Below are 15,763 nucleotides of genomic sequence, written 5' to 3' on the forward strand. Positions count from 1 at the left end.
ATATCTTCCTAAGCAACTTTTCTGTACAATAAATATGAATCTTGTGGTAGATAGAGTTGGATACAGAGTTGAGATACCTTGGGGAAGATGAGGTCATTACCCAAAAAATTTGACAAGCAACCAACCAAACTATACTCTATTATACAATTGCATTGTTTGCTACCCACATTACATTACCTCCATTGTTTTCTTCAAGCTTTTGAATACCAAAATTACCCCTTGGAGCTGGTTCTTCTTCTTATTTATTTATTTTTTGTTTGGACTTCATATGTTGCTATCAACTAACCAAATCAACAGTTCAAACTTTAAAGATAAAATACAGATTCATTCCAAGAAAAAAAAATTGGTATTTAAAATTTAGCAAAAAGTTTTCATGCATGTGCATGTGCACGACCGACATTAAATGCAGTCAGATTGACATGAATGTCCATCCGACATGACATAAACACTCTTTTTCTTATTTGTTGGTATAAAATAATTTCCTTCTATATAAATCCAAACCCTCTCTCTAGGCAACTGATCCTTTCCCAGAAGGCAAATCCCAACTCATTTTGTTCTCTGTTTCAGTTCCACCATGACGCATCCCATTTTGTTGCTTGGACTTCTGATATTACCATATTTTAGTGTAAGAAAAAAAATTATGCTTTTCCATTATCCATTCATTTCAATGTGGTTGTTGCTTGCTCCTGTTTTATCTTTCTCATTTTAGTTGTTGTTTTCGCTTATCAAATTTTAGGGTTGTCAAGCTGAAAATTACTTTTCACAATACTGGGAAGAGCATATTAGTCTTACACAACCTCCACATTGGTTAGCTGCAAAGGCTTCTCCATTAAGTATCCATCAGGTGGCAGTGTTTATGAAGCTTATTGAGGAAAATGAATTGTCTTCCAATCTATTTTTGTTCTGTGAGCAGGCTAATATTGCTTGTTCTACAAATTCACTGGTGAAGAAGATAATAGATGACACAATCTTACCACCAATAGCTCAATGGAATGATGAAAAACTGAAATATGAAGACCTTCCTAATGAAACACCCTTATCGGTTGCCAATCAAGGTGGATTGCCATATTTTCGAGAGTCAATGGTGAGAGAGGGAGGTTTCATGCCTGTCCCTGATTTAAGAGACCCAATGTCATATAAATCGTTCTTGCCGCGATCTTTGGCATCAAAATTCCCATTTTCCTTTGCTCGGATAAAGGAATTGAAGAAGCTTTTTGGTGTAGTTGTCGATGAATCAAACATGCATGAGTATATCCAAGAAACAGTTGAGTTATGTGAGAAGAGACCCATTCAATGCAAACAATGCACTTGTGTGACTTCAGCCGAGGATCTGATTGATTTTGTTGTCGAAAAGTTAGGGCACCATGTGAATGTATGGAGTACTGAGAGTGTGGAAGGATCTTATGAGAATGCCACAATTGGATCTGTGAAACTCATATATGGAAATCTCTCTGAACCACCAGCCTTGTGTCATAGTGTGCCATTCCCATTCCAAGTATATTATTGCCATGTTCTTCAGAAAGTAAAAATATATGCAGTTGATATACATGCCAAGAAGAAAGTAAATCAAGTGATTATGGCATGCCATTATAATACATCAACTTGGAATCCAAACCATCTTGCCTTTAAGCTGATGGGTTTTGGACCAGGCCTAATTGAAATTTGTCATTGGATAAACGAGAATGGAGTGGTTTGGACAAAGACTCTAGGTTGAGTAGTATAAGAAGATTGGATTATCTTCCAGTTCTCTTGTTCTGAGTTACATGTTATTGCTTATGCTATTTTAAGGATAAATAACAACCTATTTTGGCTTGCTTATCATGTCTTTCAAGTTTCAATATAATTTTGTTTTTTTTGATTGTCCAACATAATAGATGTCAACTTGAAATCAAAAGAAAATCCAGCCCAACCCGACTCTGTTGCAATCCTAGTACACATGACTAATTCTATAGTACAAAAGGAACTACTGGATCAAATTATACAACAAGACAGGGCATGCTTTGCATATACACAAGTCTCAACTCAATGAAAAGTTGTATTTTCAGGTATATATCTTCATGTGTATAGAGGTTTGGTTATTGGGGGTGTAGAGACTTCCTTTTATAATCTTGAAGAGTGCGTGCATGGCAATGATGAACATGGTCTTTTACATGTTGATACACCTTATTTTATTTAAATGGTTTTAGTGGTCTCCTACATGCTTTAGTTCCGGTTAGAATAATTTCTCAAAATTTGACAAAAAATAATCAAAATAGCCTTGACAAGGTTGAGTGGGTCTAAGCTGGGTCAAATAATTAGAATCATTTCTCAAAATGTGACAAAAATATGATCAAAATACCCTTGACATGGTTGAGTGGGTAAAAGCTGGGTCAAATAATCTTGAAATTAGTACAAACTTTGGATTAAGTGAATTTTTAATCATATAATACCCTATATTTGAAAATTAGTTGATTTGCTTATTATTTTTAAGGAAAATAATTTTTATTCGGGAGCAAGCCCTATGCTAGCACTCCCATGTGTCTATCTCTCTCCTCCTCATAAAATGACATATTTGCCCCCTAATGGGGAGGAGAGAGATAGACCCATGGTTAGCTAGAGTCAGCCACGCTCCCAGACAGAAAACATCATCCCTTATTTTTATGTAAGATTATGTTTTAGTCTTGCGGGGCCCAATTTTCAAAATTAGGGTTTTGGCCAAAACATTGTTATTTTTCATTTCATTTTAACCCTTGAGATTTGAAAATTAAAATGAAAGTTACAAATAAAAAGCATAAGGGAGATTATCAAATATGGTCAGAGTTTTAAGTAGGTTACAGAGACTGCTTGTATAGTGATATTTTTGTTTGACCCAATGGTTTTTCAAAATGTTGCTTGTATAATGAGATTTTTATTTGCCCTATAGGTCTTTAGGTTATATTGCATGTAAACTGAGATTGCTTGATTCTTGCATACCTTTTTAATACTTCTTGGTGGTTTAATTTAAATGGGATTAGTAAAATGTGTTCACTCTTACATTCGACATGGTTGCTTAGGTCGGGGTTTTTTTTTTTTTTTGGAAAAGGAAAGAAATTTAATTAATAAAGGGAAATTTACATCCTATGGTAAAATTGGCCTGGGACATCTTCGGAGATAAGACATTGCAGGGGCTGAGAAATGGAGTCTATACAAAACTCAATCTCGAACGGAGACTTGACATAGTTGGCAAGCTAATCTACACAATGGTTTCCTTCCCTATTACCAAAAAAAAAAAAAAAATGTGCTCCATTGATTCCATTAATGGCATAACAGCTGATTTGGAGTCGGATCATGAGTATATAATCAAGTCAGAAAAGCCCATGTCCTTTGCTCTTAAGAGGGCACATGAGATTGCTCGAAGCTCCGATTTTTACATCGGGTTTTGTTATATTGTTCATATTCTTATGGGAAAAAGATTGCCACATTGTAGTACGTATGTAGTTTTTCTTTCACATGAATTGTCTTAATTTTTTTCATCTACTTTGAAAACGTTAACCCACATAGATGATACATTTTTCTACCTAAAAAACCAAAACACATACATGATACACCTGTTAGTGTGCCATGTGGGGAATCCTCTCCTTTTCCTTATAAATAAATTGGGGACCATGGAGTGAGTGTAGCCGTGTGTGGGAAAATTATCCTCTCATGTTCTCTGCCCGGTACAAGTTACTGGTGCCTCTAATAAAAGGGGGGTGGATCCACTTGGGTAGGAGGTAAGGTCATCATTTCTACCCCCTATGAGAGGAACCGGACAACCTGTACTGGGTAGGGAACCTGAGGAGATAAAGATCCACCATGTGTCTGCTCAAAGGCCAATGGGAGCATGCAGAGGCATTAATAGAGCGAGCATTTTTGTCTTTAATAGGGGTAAGGTGGTCATTTTGCCCCTTGGCGCAGTGCACACTCTCCATAGAGAGTCTGAATCCTCTAGATGTATTTTCAAAGCTAAAATCCAAACAAATGGGTTTGAGAAATTGACATTTTGAGTTGATGTTCAGTTAGAGGTTAGAGACCACGGTCTTGGCCTAGTGGTTGGGAGCACTAGTCGTAGTGGTACCTAAGGTATGGTGGTCTTAAGTTGGAGAACCCTCATCTCCTATCAACCTGCAACAAGTCTGATATTTTCTGAAATAAGTGTTGGTCCTTCGTGGGTCTGTACGGGCCCAAGCCCCCATGTGGGTCACCCCCTCTATTAGCATAAACGTATTTCAAACTCCGTTTTAAACATGTTTTCATTTTTTTTTATCGTTTTAAACATGTTTTACCGTACGAAAAAAATGCCAAACGACAAGCATTCCTGTTTTAAACGGGTTTAAAACATGTTCCCGTTTTTTGACGTTTTTTAAAACCTTAGACTTGTTGAATAATGGCTTACTTAACTGACCATATCTCTCTCTTCCGAACTTTGATTGGTCTAATTCTTTCATCCATGTAAAGATGACTCGAAGGGTTATATTTTTCATGATATCATCTTCAACTCAAGGTCAATGCATGAACACCGAAAGTAGAAGTATGTATTTCAAATAAAAATACCTTAAAATTAGTCTTTTTTTGTTCTGTATGTTTTTTGAAATCCATACCATTTGTTTTCTAATTTTTACTGCTCTGAATTTTTTTTTATCATTTTATTTGATCGTCCGTTTATAAATTTTTACTGTTTAAAACCTGTATCGTAAGACCCCGTTTTTTTGTTGTTCCCGTATTTACTAACTATGATCACCCCTAGTAGGATAATTTCTATAAATAAACAAAAACAAAAACAAAAACAAAAACAAAAACAAAAAGTTAGAGGTTAGATCCATTGCATGCCAAGCGCAGGTTATGCCTAACCAATCTTATCATTTTTTTGTTTTTAATTTTTTGCCTTTTCAAAGAGAGAAGATTTTTTTCAGTTAAAAACCAATCCAGAAAGATACGATTATACGAATCGCGAGTTCTGGAGATATTAGGATTTGGATACCGTTAGTACCGCGAAGCACCCTTTGTTTAGAAAGTGAATTTTAAAGACGGAGCAGTGGAGAGCACGGTGAGTCGGTGACACGCTCCTTGAGTCCGTGTTCATTTCGGATTTTGATTGTGGTTTTGATTTCAATATTTATCCTATTACCTCTACCACTCAGAACTCAAAAGCACTTCCAGGTGTTAGTTAAATCCCTCGAATCCTATTTTCAGGTCCCAATTCGCAAATTTTCTGAAGCTTTCAAACCCTAATTTTTTTGCTTGCAGCTTTTTCCGGAGTATCCAACCATATGGGTTCTTTGGAAGGCGATGATCTAGAGCCTCCCGACTGTCCTGACCCTGACGCCGTAGAGACAGACCCAACTGGTCGCTACATTCGCTACGGCGACGTTCTCGGCAGAGGAGCTTTCAAGACTGTCTACAGGGGATTCGACGAAATTGATGGAATCGAAGTAGCGTGGAGTCAAATCGAGCTCGATTGCCTGTCGCAGAAGCCACAAGATATTGAAAGGCTTGACTCCGAAGTTCACCTTCTCAAGTCTCTGAAGCATAACAACATAATCAAGTTCTACAGTTCATGGGTCGATGATCGAAGCAAGACCATCAACATCATCACCGAAATTTTTAGCTCAGGGAATTTGAGACAGTACAGCAAGAAGCATAAGAAGGTGGATATGAAGGCCGTGAAGGGTTGGGCGAGGCAGATCTTAATGGGTCTCGATTATCTTCACAGTCACAGTCCCCCTGTCATACATAGGGACATCAAATGTGATAACATCTTCATCAATGGCAACCACGGTGAAGTTCGGATCGGCGATCTCGGGTTGGCAACGGTTCTACAAGAGACAAGGGCTCGGACCTATATCGGAACGCCGGCGTTTATGGCACCAGAGCTTTATGAAGAAGATTACAATGAGTTGGTGGATATATATTCCTTTGGGATGTGTGTGCTAGAGATGGTGACTTTTGAATTGCCTTACAGTGAATGTAAGAACCCAGCTCAGATTTACAAGAAGGTAATGGGTGGAATAAGGCCAGATGGGTTATCTAAGGTGATGGATCCTGAAGTGAAGAGGTTCATTGAGAAGTGTCTTGTTCCAGCAGAGGAAAGGTTGTCTGCCAAGGAGCTCTTGAAGGACCCTTTTCTACAAACTCTGGCTGGTCTGTGTGATTACCCTGTTAGTTGTTTCTCTTCAAACCCAGATGTGAAAAACTTTCTTTGTATTCAAGCAATGTGAATTTTGTGACAATTCCTTCAAATATTTAATTCTTTCTTTCATTTTTTAGCAACCATGTCAAATTAACATAGATTGAAATACAGCATGTGAATTTATTTCTGGTGTTGTGTGTTGATTGTTCTTCTCTATTTTTCGTTTTTTCTTCTGCAAATCGCCATTCTGGGCGTTGTTTTCTTAACAGTAAGTACACTACTGTCTTGTTTACATGAACTTCTCCTTAATTTGCTGTATTATGTATGTGAGGCAGAGGTTAAATCCTTCATATATTTTTGTCTCCTAATCTTCCTTAATTTATCATACTAGTGGTGAGCCTCCTTGATCTAATGGAATCCTACCTATGTAGTTTCTCTGTAATCTTTATTCATGGTCCCTTTCCTCTAAATCTGATGGACATGTCAGGCAACTCACTGTGAGGGTACAGGCCTCTTCTTCACTAAGATATTTCTATCATAATTGCATAGGTTTAATAACCTCTTCTTCATTTTTTATTTTAAATAGAATATTGATTGTGGCATTATAGGCAGCTGTGACTTGTTTTATTTTGTTTATTAAAAATAACTGAGAACAGAGAGAGGGGGGGGGGGAAGTTAGATTTTCTATACCCACGCTCTACTCTCTCAAGGACTCATGCATAGACACATCACCCCATTCCAAGTCCCAACTTGACTTCTAGAGATGGATGATTTGGATCCTATTGATGTTTTAATGACTGCAATCACCGGAAGTTGGTCTAAGCTAGAAGCTACTCAAGCTGTGCAAAATCCTCACATCAGCCATGGATTGTATTTGATGAGTTTAGAGCCAGGATTCCCAAGACTAGAGTTATCAAACGTTGTTACCTCCTCCTTCCACGTAGAAGTTATTTTCAATTCTATGACTCATATCTCTATTTCAGTTTTATGTCAACTTTTTGTTTCTTCTCCCATGATATTGTCAACTAGTTATGCTATTGAGTTTACTTATTTTTTATGGTTGAAACATTAGTTGCAGAAGGCCTTATGAAGTTTCGAATATCTATTATGCATTAATTCATCTGGGAGAGCTTTGGCAAGCATTTTATCAGGAAGGGAAACAAAAGAGGTTGTACAGGTTCCTAATGTTATTTGACTTCCAATTTCAGCTGAGGGGAAGAACCAATCTAGTTGTTTTTGTTGTAAATGTATTAAATGACAGAGATGGTGCATGGTTGTTACAATGATACTAGATAGCACTGTAACAATGTAAGTATGCTTCAGAAAATCTTCTTCTCATCTCCTAAATAGACTTTGCATCTACCTTTGCCAACACTACAGTCATCCTAAACTACCTTCCAATTTTCCAAAATATAGTTTCATTTGCTATTTTTTTGGGGACAATTTCCTAGATCTACTAGATAAGAAAAAACATTACAAAACAAGTAGGTTTACAAGAAAAGTAAGTGTAAAACAAAGTCAAACCTACTTGTTTTGTAATACTTCTTCTTATCTAGTGGATCTAGGTAATTTCCCCCTTTTTGTTTTTGGTATAGTCCATTACTCTTTTTGTAGTTGAAAAGATCCTTAATTTTTTTATCCTATAATGGAATCGTTGATATGAGTAATGGATTATATTTATTCAAGTCAAAATTTCTGAAATGAAAAGTTACTTGTTCATTGTTGGATATATATTGCTTCTTTGTTTTTCTCAGGACATGCATGTTCAAGAGTAGTTGCTCTTGCGTTCCTAGTACCCTTGTTGCGGCGTGATGCATTCTCTATTTGGTATTGAGGTTAGAGTACAATATTCTTGTGGATTCACTATTTTGGTAGAGTTATTTTGTTACCCAATAAGGATGATTGTTCTTGATGTCTGTTAGCCTCTAGCACTATCTAGAAAAGATTTGTGTTCTCATTCTGAATGATGGTGGAAAATTTTTCTGGACTAGATCCCGTGATTATTCCTCATCACCTTGGAAGGGTTTTCCACATTAAAATTCGATGTGTTCTTTTATGGTTGGTTTGATTTATTTTTTTGCTTTATTAACTTTGCACATACTTGATTGTTATGTATATTATCAATTAATCTTGTTGACAACCTCATGAAAAGGCTTCTTTCGGATTTAACTATGATCATAAGCCGAAAGATATGTGAGACAGGGACAACAAGATTTTAATGTCTGCAATATTACATTAGACCAAGTTTTCTTCAAACCAGGGTAGAGGAATTCCCTCTCAGATGGCCATCATTAGTGTTGCATGGGCATAGGGGGGGAACAATGAGGGGTATTTTCGACCTCCAACATATAAGGGGAGTAATGAAAAAACATGTACTTAGATGCGAGGGTGTTTCCTTCACAATGGGTGAAATAAAACTCTCTAATTACTCCATCATAAACAGAGCAAACAACACTTTTTTAACTGGACTGCACATGGATTGTCTGCTAAGGTACCCAAAAGAATGGGGATTGCAACAGGCGAGAAGGTGGGGCGGGGTTGCAGGGGAGGGGAGAGTGAGTGGGAGAGGGAGGGGTGATGGTGGGGACGGTGTGCTACTGGGTGCAAATGGACTTGAGGGTGAATGGTAAGGAGGAGGTAGGAGATGAGGTGTAGGGGTAAAATTGAAAATATGGTTAATTTTTTAACAAAAATAATTGGCAAGGTACCTTAAATGTCACTGTTGAAATATGAAGTACTTCAAGTGTCATTTTCATAGACATTGGATATCTCAGGTGTAATTTATGAAAAAGAACGTTGTGGGTCGTGTAGCCCCTGTGACTAGACACAAGAGCATGTAAAATTATTACCTTGCCTTCTTGAAATAAAAAAATCTCATCTATTTATATGCATATGTTTTTATGTTCGTTGGCCCTGTGTTAGTGCAGGGGTTATGTGACCAGGCAGTGATCTTTTGTGCTTTTATTTTATTATTCTTTATACACCCGAACGATGAAAACAGATAAGCAATATAGCTCGTCAAATTCCATAGAATAAGATTTTGGTTAAATCAAAATCAGGCTCCCAACCTCCTCACAATCAACCATATGGCAATAAGGATGTCTCTCGATCAAGATTCCATAGAATAAGATTTTGGCAAAATATGCAATCTGAATCAACTGATCCAATTTGATTCTTGAAACCATGCTTCCAACGCTTGTGCTCTTTAGGAGCGTTAAATCAAGTTGATTGTGAGGAGGTTTGGAGTCCCACCCCCCATAAAAGGCATAAATCCCTCCCCCAAGATGTCAACACATGTGTTCTTATTTTGTAGGTACCACACCCCATACAAAGAATGCCAACGCATTATATATATATATATATATCGTGCTGTCAGTGTGGGAGCCAATGGGAACATGCGCGAAAGCATCAATAAGGACGGGATTTTGATCTTTCATAGAGGGTGGGGTGGTCATTTTGCATCCCTTTGCGTACGATGCTGCCTTACTGGGTGTTTTTTTTTTTCATATATTTTTGGCCCTTCTAGGTTAAATAGGTCAACGAAAAAGGCTTATCCTTCCCCTTGAATGATGTTGGTTGAACTTAAGCCAGCCTAGCCTGGTCTGGTTTAACTCAAATTTGACCCGTCAAAGCCTAAGGTCTCATTGGTCTGGGCTGATCCTGGGACACTTTAGGGTTAAAATTGGGATTGAGAATTTGAGTTGGGAAGTTAGAACTTAAAAACCGTTGCTCCCCAAGGAGTCCCAAGATCTTCACATTTTCACAAAGAAACACACGGCACAGAGAAAACACTATTTGAGTCGTCGAATTTGACAGGGTCAGAAGACTACGACTCTATTTTAAGAGTTCTTTGTTCAACTTTGATTTTGATTTCAACATTACCTCCACCAGTCAGAATAGAAGTGATTTAGTAGGTTTCTTCAACAGTTCCAAGCGTTAAACCCTTCCATTCCCCTTTTCAGGGTCCCAATTCGCAGGTTTTCTTATGCCTTCAATTCAAACCCTCGTCCCAGTGCAGTCAGTTTCGTCTCTCACCTTTTGCCTGCAGTTCTTCCGCAGTATTCAACAATATGGGTTCTCCGGAAAGCGATGATCTAGAACCTCCCGACCCTGACGCCGTAGAGACAGACCCAACTGGTCGCTACATTCGCTACGGCGACGTTCTCGGCAGAGGAGCTTTCAAGACTGTCTACAGGGGATTCGACGAAATTGATGGAATCGAAGTAGCGTGGAGTCAAATCGAGCTCGATTGCCTGTCGCAGAAGCCACAAGATATTGAAAGGCTTGACTCCGAAGTTCACCTTCTCAAGTCTCTGAAGCACAACAACATAATCAAGTTTTACAGTTCATGGGTCGATGATCTAAACAAAACCATCAACATCATCACCGAAATTTTTAGCTCAGGGACCTTGAGACAGTACAGCAAGAAGCATAAGAAGGTAGACATGAAGGTTGTGAAGGGTTGGGCGAGGCAGATCTTAATGGGTCTCGATTATCTTCACAGTCACAGTCCCCCTGTCATACATAGGGACATCAAATGTGATAACATCTTCATCAATGGCAACCACGGTGAAGTTCGGATAGGCGATCTCGGATTGGCAACGGTTCTACAAGAGACAAGGGCTCGGACCTATATCGGAACTCCGGCGTTTATGGCACCAGAGCTTTATGAAGAAGATTACAATGAGTTGGTGGATATATACTCCTTTGGGATGTGTATGCTAGAGATGGTGACTTTTGAATTGCCTTACAGTGAATGTAAGAACCCAGCTCAGATTTACAAGAAGGTAATGGGTGGAATAAGGCCTGTTGGGTTATCTAAGGTGAAGGATCCTGAAGTGAAGAGGTTCATTGAGAAGTGTCTTGTTCCAGCAGAGGAAAGGTTGTCTGCTAAGGTGCTCTTGAAGGACCCTTTTCTGCAAACTCCGGATGGTATGTGTGATTTCCCTGTTAGTTGTTTCTCTTCAAACCCAGAAATGAAAAACTTTATTTGTATTCAAGCAATTTGAATTTTGTGACAATTCCTTCATATATTTGTTTCTTTCTTTCATTTTTTGACAACCATGTCAAATAAACATGGATTGAAGTACATTGTACATTGCTCTCTTAGTAGCCACTAAGGAAAAATTCACCTGAATCCTATTTGCAAAGAACAAAAAGAGAGACCGATTTCAATTGACTGCTTAAGTAAGGCTTCTTATATGGATGGCCTTAAAATTCTGTCATGTGGTACTTTAGTTTCTGCTAAAATTTTATGATGGTGTTGATCACATAATTGACTATTTATCTGGTAGACTTTGCTCGAATTGCACTCTGCCATGTGCAACATAAAGCGGTTTAATGGGTACAATATGAGGAGAAACATTCATTGAGTTATCCAATTGAGATGAAACCCAAAACCAGATTCTGTGTAATCCATACTATCCATCCACAATTGGTTTTTTTGGTCTATTACAACTTTACTTTTGACAGAGATCAAGAGTGTAGATACATATTACAGAAGCGTTCTCAACTAGGACTCAAAGATTGACCCAAAGACTGGTAGACTGTAACATACTCTCCCTTAGTAAAAGGAAAAAATAGCTTGAGGAAATTCAGATTCCGTACACACATCAGAACACACTTCAAGACTTTGGACTTGTTATTTTTATTTTTAAGCACAAACATGGGATTGCATCTAGTCTGTTATATATAAGGTCTTGAACTTCCAGCAAGTCCTAACTGAGCTACCATGGCCAGACTTGATCATAAGCTTCAACCAAGTAGCAGCAATTTGTTTTGCATCCATCTCGATCTTGATCTACTTTTGAAGTTCATCTACCAATCCCTCTTTGGTGCCTGCCTCTTCAGCTGGTTGCAATGTCCCATCCAAGCTATGAAATCCTGCTAAAATATGAAGACCCTCTTGATTGATTAGTATCCATCTCTTGTTGCAACCTCTTTTGTGGTTATGTTACAAGTACCATCACACTACTGCAGTACTGTCCAACTTCGATTATCTGTTGATATTGAAGGAAATCATTAATTCCGCATGTAGTAACTTAAAATCAAGGGAAAAGGAGTTAGAAAGAAATGGAATCTAACTCTCAATTTTAACAAACCCTCTACTACACTTTTGATTTCATAGTAACAAAGTATACTAGCTACAGCTACTCCTATAAGATTCAACTAAGTTAAATAATTTCAAATTTTCTCTATAATACATGAGACATCTTAATGGACTAATACCTATGAATATAATGAAGAAAGAAGAGTAATTACTTAATTGAATTGCAGTTCTCCACTGATGAACTTCCTTGGTGATTTTAGCAGATTGTTCCACCTCGTATGCTTGTCAGACTCTTCTTCTACTTTGCAGTCCATTTTGTATTCCTCATCAATGCTCGAAATACTTACAGACCTTGAAACTAGAGGAGGTGTCCTTAATTCTCCACTGATGAACCTCAATGGTGATTTTATCAGACTCGTCTTCCTCCACCTCTTGTGCTTGTTATACTCATCTTCTACTCTGCTGTCCATTCTGTCTTCCTCCATGCTCGAAACACTAATACACCCATAATCTGGAGGAATTGTTTTTGATTCTTCCACAATTTTCATTATTTCCTCGACACTTTGAAGGGAAAATCTTGGGCTGTCTTTTTTATAGTAGATGGCTTGAGCAGATTCTGTTATACCCCTTGGCAAGTTCTTTAAGAACCATGGGTGATTCTTGATTTCTTTCATGGTAATCCGCTGCAAGTTTACCACACCAGCAACCTTTCAAAACAATGCTTTACTGGTATAGCTCATGTAGCCTATGTCTAGGGACCTAGACATACCTTGGATGGATCTGCAACAAATATGCGAGAAAGGAGTTGCTTGCAATCTTGCGATAAATAAATGTAGGAGGGAAATTTGTATTGGACAGTCGTAATTCGCTGCAGAAACAAAAAATTAAAAAGATTGTAAATGAATTACAAACTGGAAGTCATGAATAATTAAGAAAGAAGATAAAGAAGGAATACTTACAGCAATAGTTTTCCTTAAATTGTCTGGGTCTGCTGGATCCTCGAATGGGTATCCTCCCACTAGCATAACATAGAGAGCGACTCCACATGACCACACATCTGCAAACTAAAAGAACACAAGAAGTGAGATTAAATAGGTTTGTTTTTTTGTTTTTGTTTTTTCTTTTGTATAGTAGTATGAGTAAAGTGAAAGGGTGAAGTACCCAAACTAAGTTATGAAATTACCATTCCATTGTATTCTTCTTCAGTTATGACTTCCGGTGCGACATATTCTGGTGCAACCACCAGTGATTTGGGCCTTGAATGCAGCAAAGAACACTGCGTAATGATCCAGAACAACAAAGAAAATAAAACTGAATCTTCAATAGGAAAATTTTCTTTAAATTTAATATTTAGCAATTTTTGGATTATGAGTTACAGACCATTGAGAACCGAAAACCACAGATTTTCAGTCGGGGCACCGGTAATCTATCAACTAGCATATTCTCCAGCTTTAAATCTCTATGGCAGATTTGCTAAGATCAAAAACAAATCTAATATTAGAGGAGAAGGAGATTAAATGTGGCATTTTAAATACCTGTGAGGTTGTGAAGATTAAAAATGGCGTTTTTATGGCTTATTGTACCATTGAATGACAGTAGCTTACACCTGAAATGAGCTGCTGAAAGAAGTATCTCGCCTGAAAATTTCAAAAAAAAATTGAAGTTACAAAAAAATTCAAAAGAAGCAAAAGAGAGTAGACAAAAAGGATGAACCTCATTTTCTGTGAATCTTCCGGCATTGCAGATTCGCTCGAACAGTTCTCCACCTGAAACATACTCCATTATGATAACTAGATGAGTTGGAGTCAACACGACCTGCAAAGAACCACATTGAAGATATCATCAATACCCAATGCCTCTGAAAAGAGAAGAGGAACACTATAAAAATAATGAATGAAAACTTGCCTCCTTAAATTGGATTATGTGTGGGTGTCGAAGAGATCTGTGGTTAATGATCTCTTTAGTTACATTGTCTTCGATCTGCAATCACATAACAAACACAAACAATTGGAACAGAGCTCTATCCATTCATCAATGCCTCCAAAAAAGTAAAATTGACGAACCTTGCTTCCACGTTCGATGAATTTTACGGCAACAAGATCGTTGGTCTTTTTGTTTCTCATAAGCTTCACAAAACTGAGAGGTCCACTACCAATATCTCTAACAAACTCGTACTTTTCCATTCTCTGTTTTGGTTTCTTCCCCTGTTTTAACCTTACTCTGCTTTCTTTACAATCTACGAAAGGCAGTCGATTCTGCAACTCATTCAGCTACTCTTTTCACATCAATTCCATGAATCCAAAATGAATGACTGAGGGAGATTTGCAGAGATGGAATTGAGGAATTAAATCCAAACCGAAAGTTTGGGATTTTCTAAAGTGTGTTTTGGTTATACTATTTGTTGAGTCACAGACGTGACAGTCACGTTGTGTTCAGTGAAGGAAAGCGCCACTCACGTAGTGAGTTTCCAGCCGTCATGAGAAGAGAAGCCGGCAGCTCACCGGCATTTTTTTTTCCCTGTTTTTAAAAAAATGTTTAGCGGCGTTGACCTTTTAAAATGTCGTTGCTAAGTTGGTTATTTTCGCGGGAGAAACCTCAAACATGGTCGAAGATTCTAATACTAGGAAGGACGGAACCTAGACACAGTAGAGTGTAGTCTATTTCTGCCACGTGTACCATTAAATTCAAGGAGCAGAGTATCTTTAGGTTTGGGTTTTATTTTTTTAATATTTTTAAGAGGATTTTTTTTTAATTAAAAAGAAAAAATATCAAATAAACAAAAGGAAGTGAATGAGATCCCATTCACCGTAGGGTGGGAAAGGATATCAGGAGAGCATTTTGGGAATATACTAAAACCCTAGGATGGTGGATGAATTGTCCTCTATGGGTGGAAGGAAGAGGAAAACTTAGTCCTAAACAAAAATATATCTACATCATAATGAAGAGCCCCTGATAATTTATCGAGCATTGCACACTTAGCAGCCCTAATGGCAACAAAGATTAACTTATCATCTTTGCATATAACAAAAACTTTAGCTTGAATCATAGTAGTAGTTTTTTTTTTTTTTTTTTTGGGTGAATATCATAGCAGTAATTAGATTTAAGAAAATATCAAAAAGTTCAAATGACCAGTTTTTCTGGTTCCCCTGCATTAACCGTGTGCATAGATCAACACTATCTGTCCAAAGTCCAAACCTCTATCTGTTGGAACCCTTGTTCCATGGCGTGATATAAACCCTGCATGATACTTTTGGCTTTTGATGCTAACATGTTCCCTTAAACACCACAACTCAAGGTAGCAAAGTGAAACTTGAAATGGGAGACTAAGACTACGTAACTGTTAGGTAGGTGGTATCAATGGGAACATGTTACCATAATTCAGATCCTCTACTGCCGAGCTGCCCGGCAGGACCATACTGCCAAGAGGCCCAAGACACAGCAAGGCGGTAAATGACCGCCTTACCCCCACTCGGGCTAGGCGCTCAGGCAGGGGTAAGGTGGTCATTCCTTGCCTTGTTGTGTCTTGACAGTAGGATCCTACCGGGCAGCTCGACAGTAGAGGATCCAAATTGCATGTTACCAAGCAT

The 15,763-nt window shown here is 37.9% G+C and overlaps 3 protein-coding genes across 3 annotated transcripts; 2 read left to right on the forward strand and 1 right to left on the reverse strand.

Moving 5' to 3' along the window:
* The first annotated feature begins 526 nt into the window (after window positions 1–526).
* Window positions 527–6,237, forward strand: LOC122663255 (serine/threonine-protein kinase WNK1-like). Its single transcript, XM_043858942.1, has 3 exons — window positions 527–625; window positions 737–1,475; window positions 5,245–6,237. Exons 1-3 carry the CDS (start codon window positions 575–577, stop codon window positions 6,213–6,215), a joined length of 1,761 nt encoding a protein of 586 aa, XP_043714877.1. The 5' UTR covers window positions 527–574; the 3' UTR covers window positions 6,216–6,237.
* Window positions 6,238–10,187: 3,950 nt separating this feature from the next.
* On the forward strand, window positions 10,188–11,162 carry LOC122662528 (probable serine/threonine-protein kinase WNK6). The gene has a single exon (XM_043858185.1). The coding sequence runs from the start codon at window positions 10,198–10,200 to the stop codon at window positions 11,134–11,136; it is 939 nt and encodes a 312-aa protein (XP_043714120.1). The 5' UTR covers window positions 10,188–10,197; the 3' UTR covers window positions 11,137–11,162.
* A 1,206-nt stretch (window positions 11,163–12,368) lies between these two features.
* Window positions 12,369–14,236, reverse strand: LOC122662529 (serine/threonine-protein kinase SAPK7-like). Its single transcript, XM_043858186.1, has 7 exons — window positions 13,890–14,236; window positions 13,760–13,813; window positions 13,557–13,649; window positions 13,360–13,452; window positions 13,136–13,240; window positions 12,946–13,044; window positions 12,369–12,859 (listed from the first exon to the last, which is right to left on the reverse strand). Exons 1-7 carry the CDS (start codon window positions 13,956–13,958, stop codon window positions 12,389–12,391), a joined length of 984 nt encoding a protein of 327 aa, XP_043714121.1. The 5' UTR covers window positions 13,959–14,236; the 3' UTR covers window positions 12,369–12,388.
* Window positions 14,237–15,763: the final 1,527 nt, after the last annotated feature.

Source organism: Telopea speciosissima, chromosome 5 (genome assembly GCF_018873765.1).
Source record: "Telopea speciosissima isolate NSW1024214 ecotype Mountain lineage chromosome 5, Tspe_v1, whole genome shotgun sequence".
Taxonomy (NCBI): domain Eukaryota; kingdom Viridiplantae; phylum Streptophyta; class Magnoliopsida; order Proteales; family Proteaceae; genus Telopea; species Telopea speciosissima.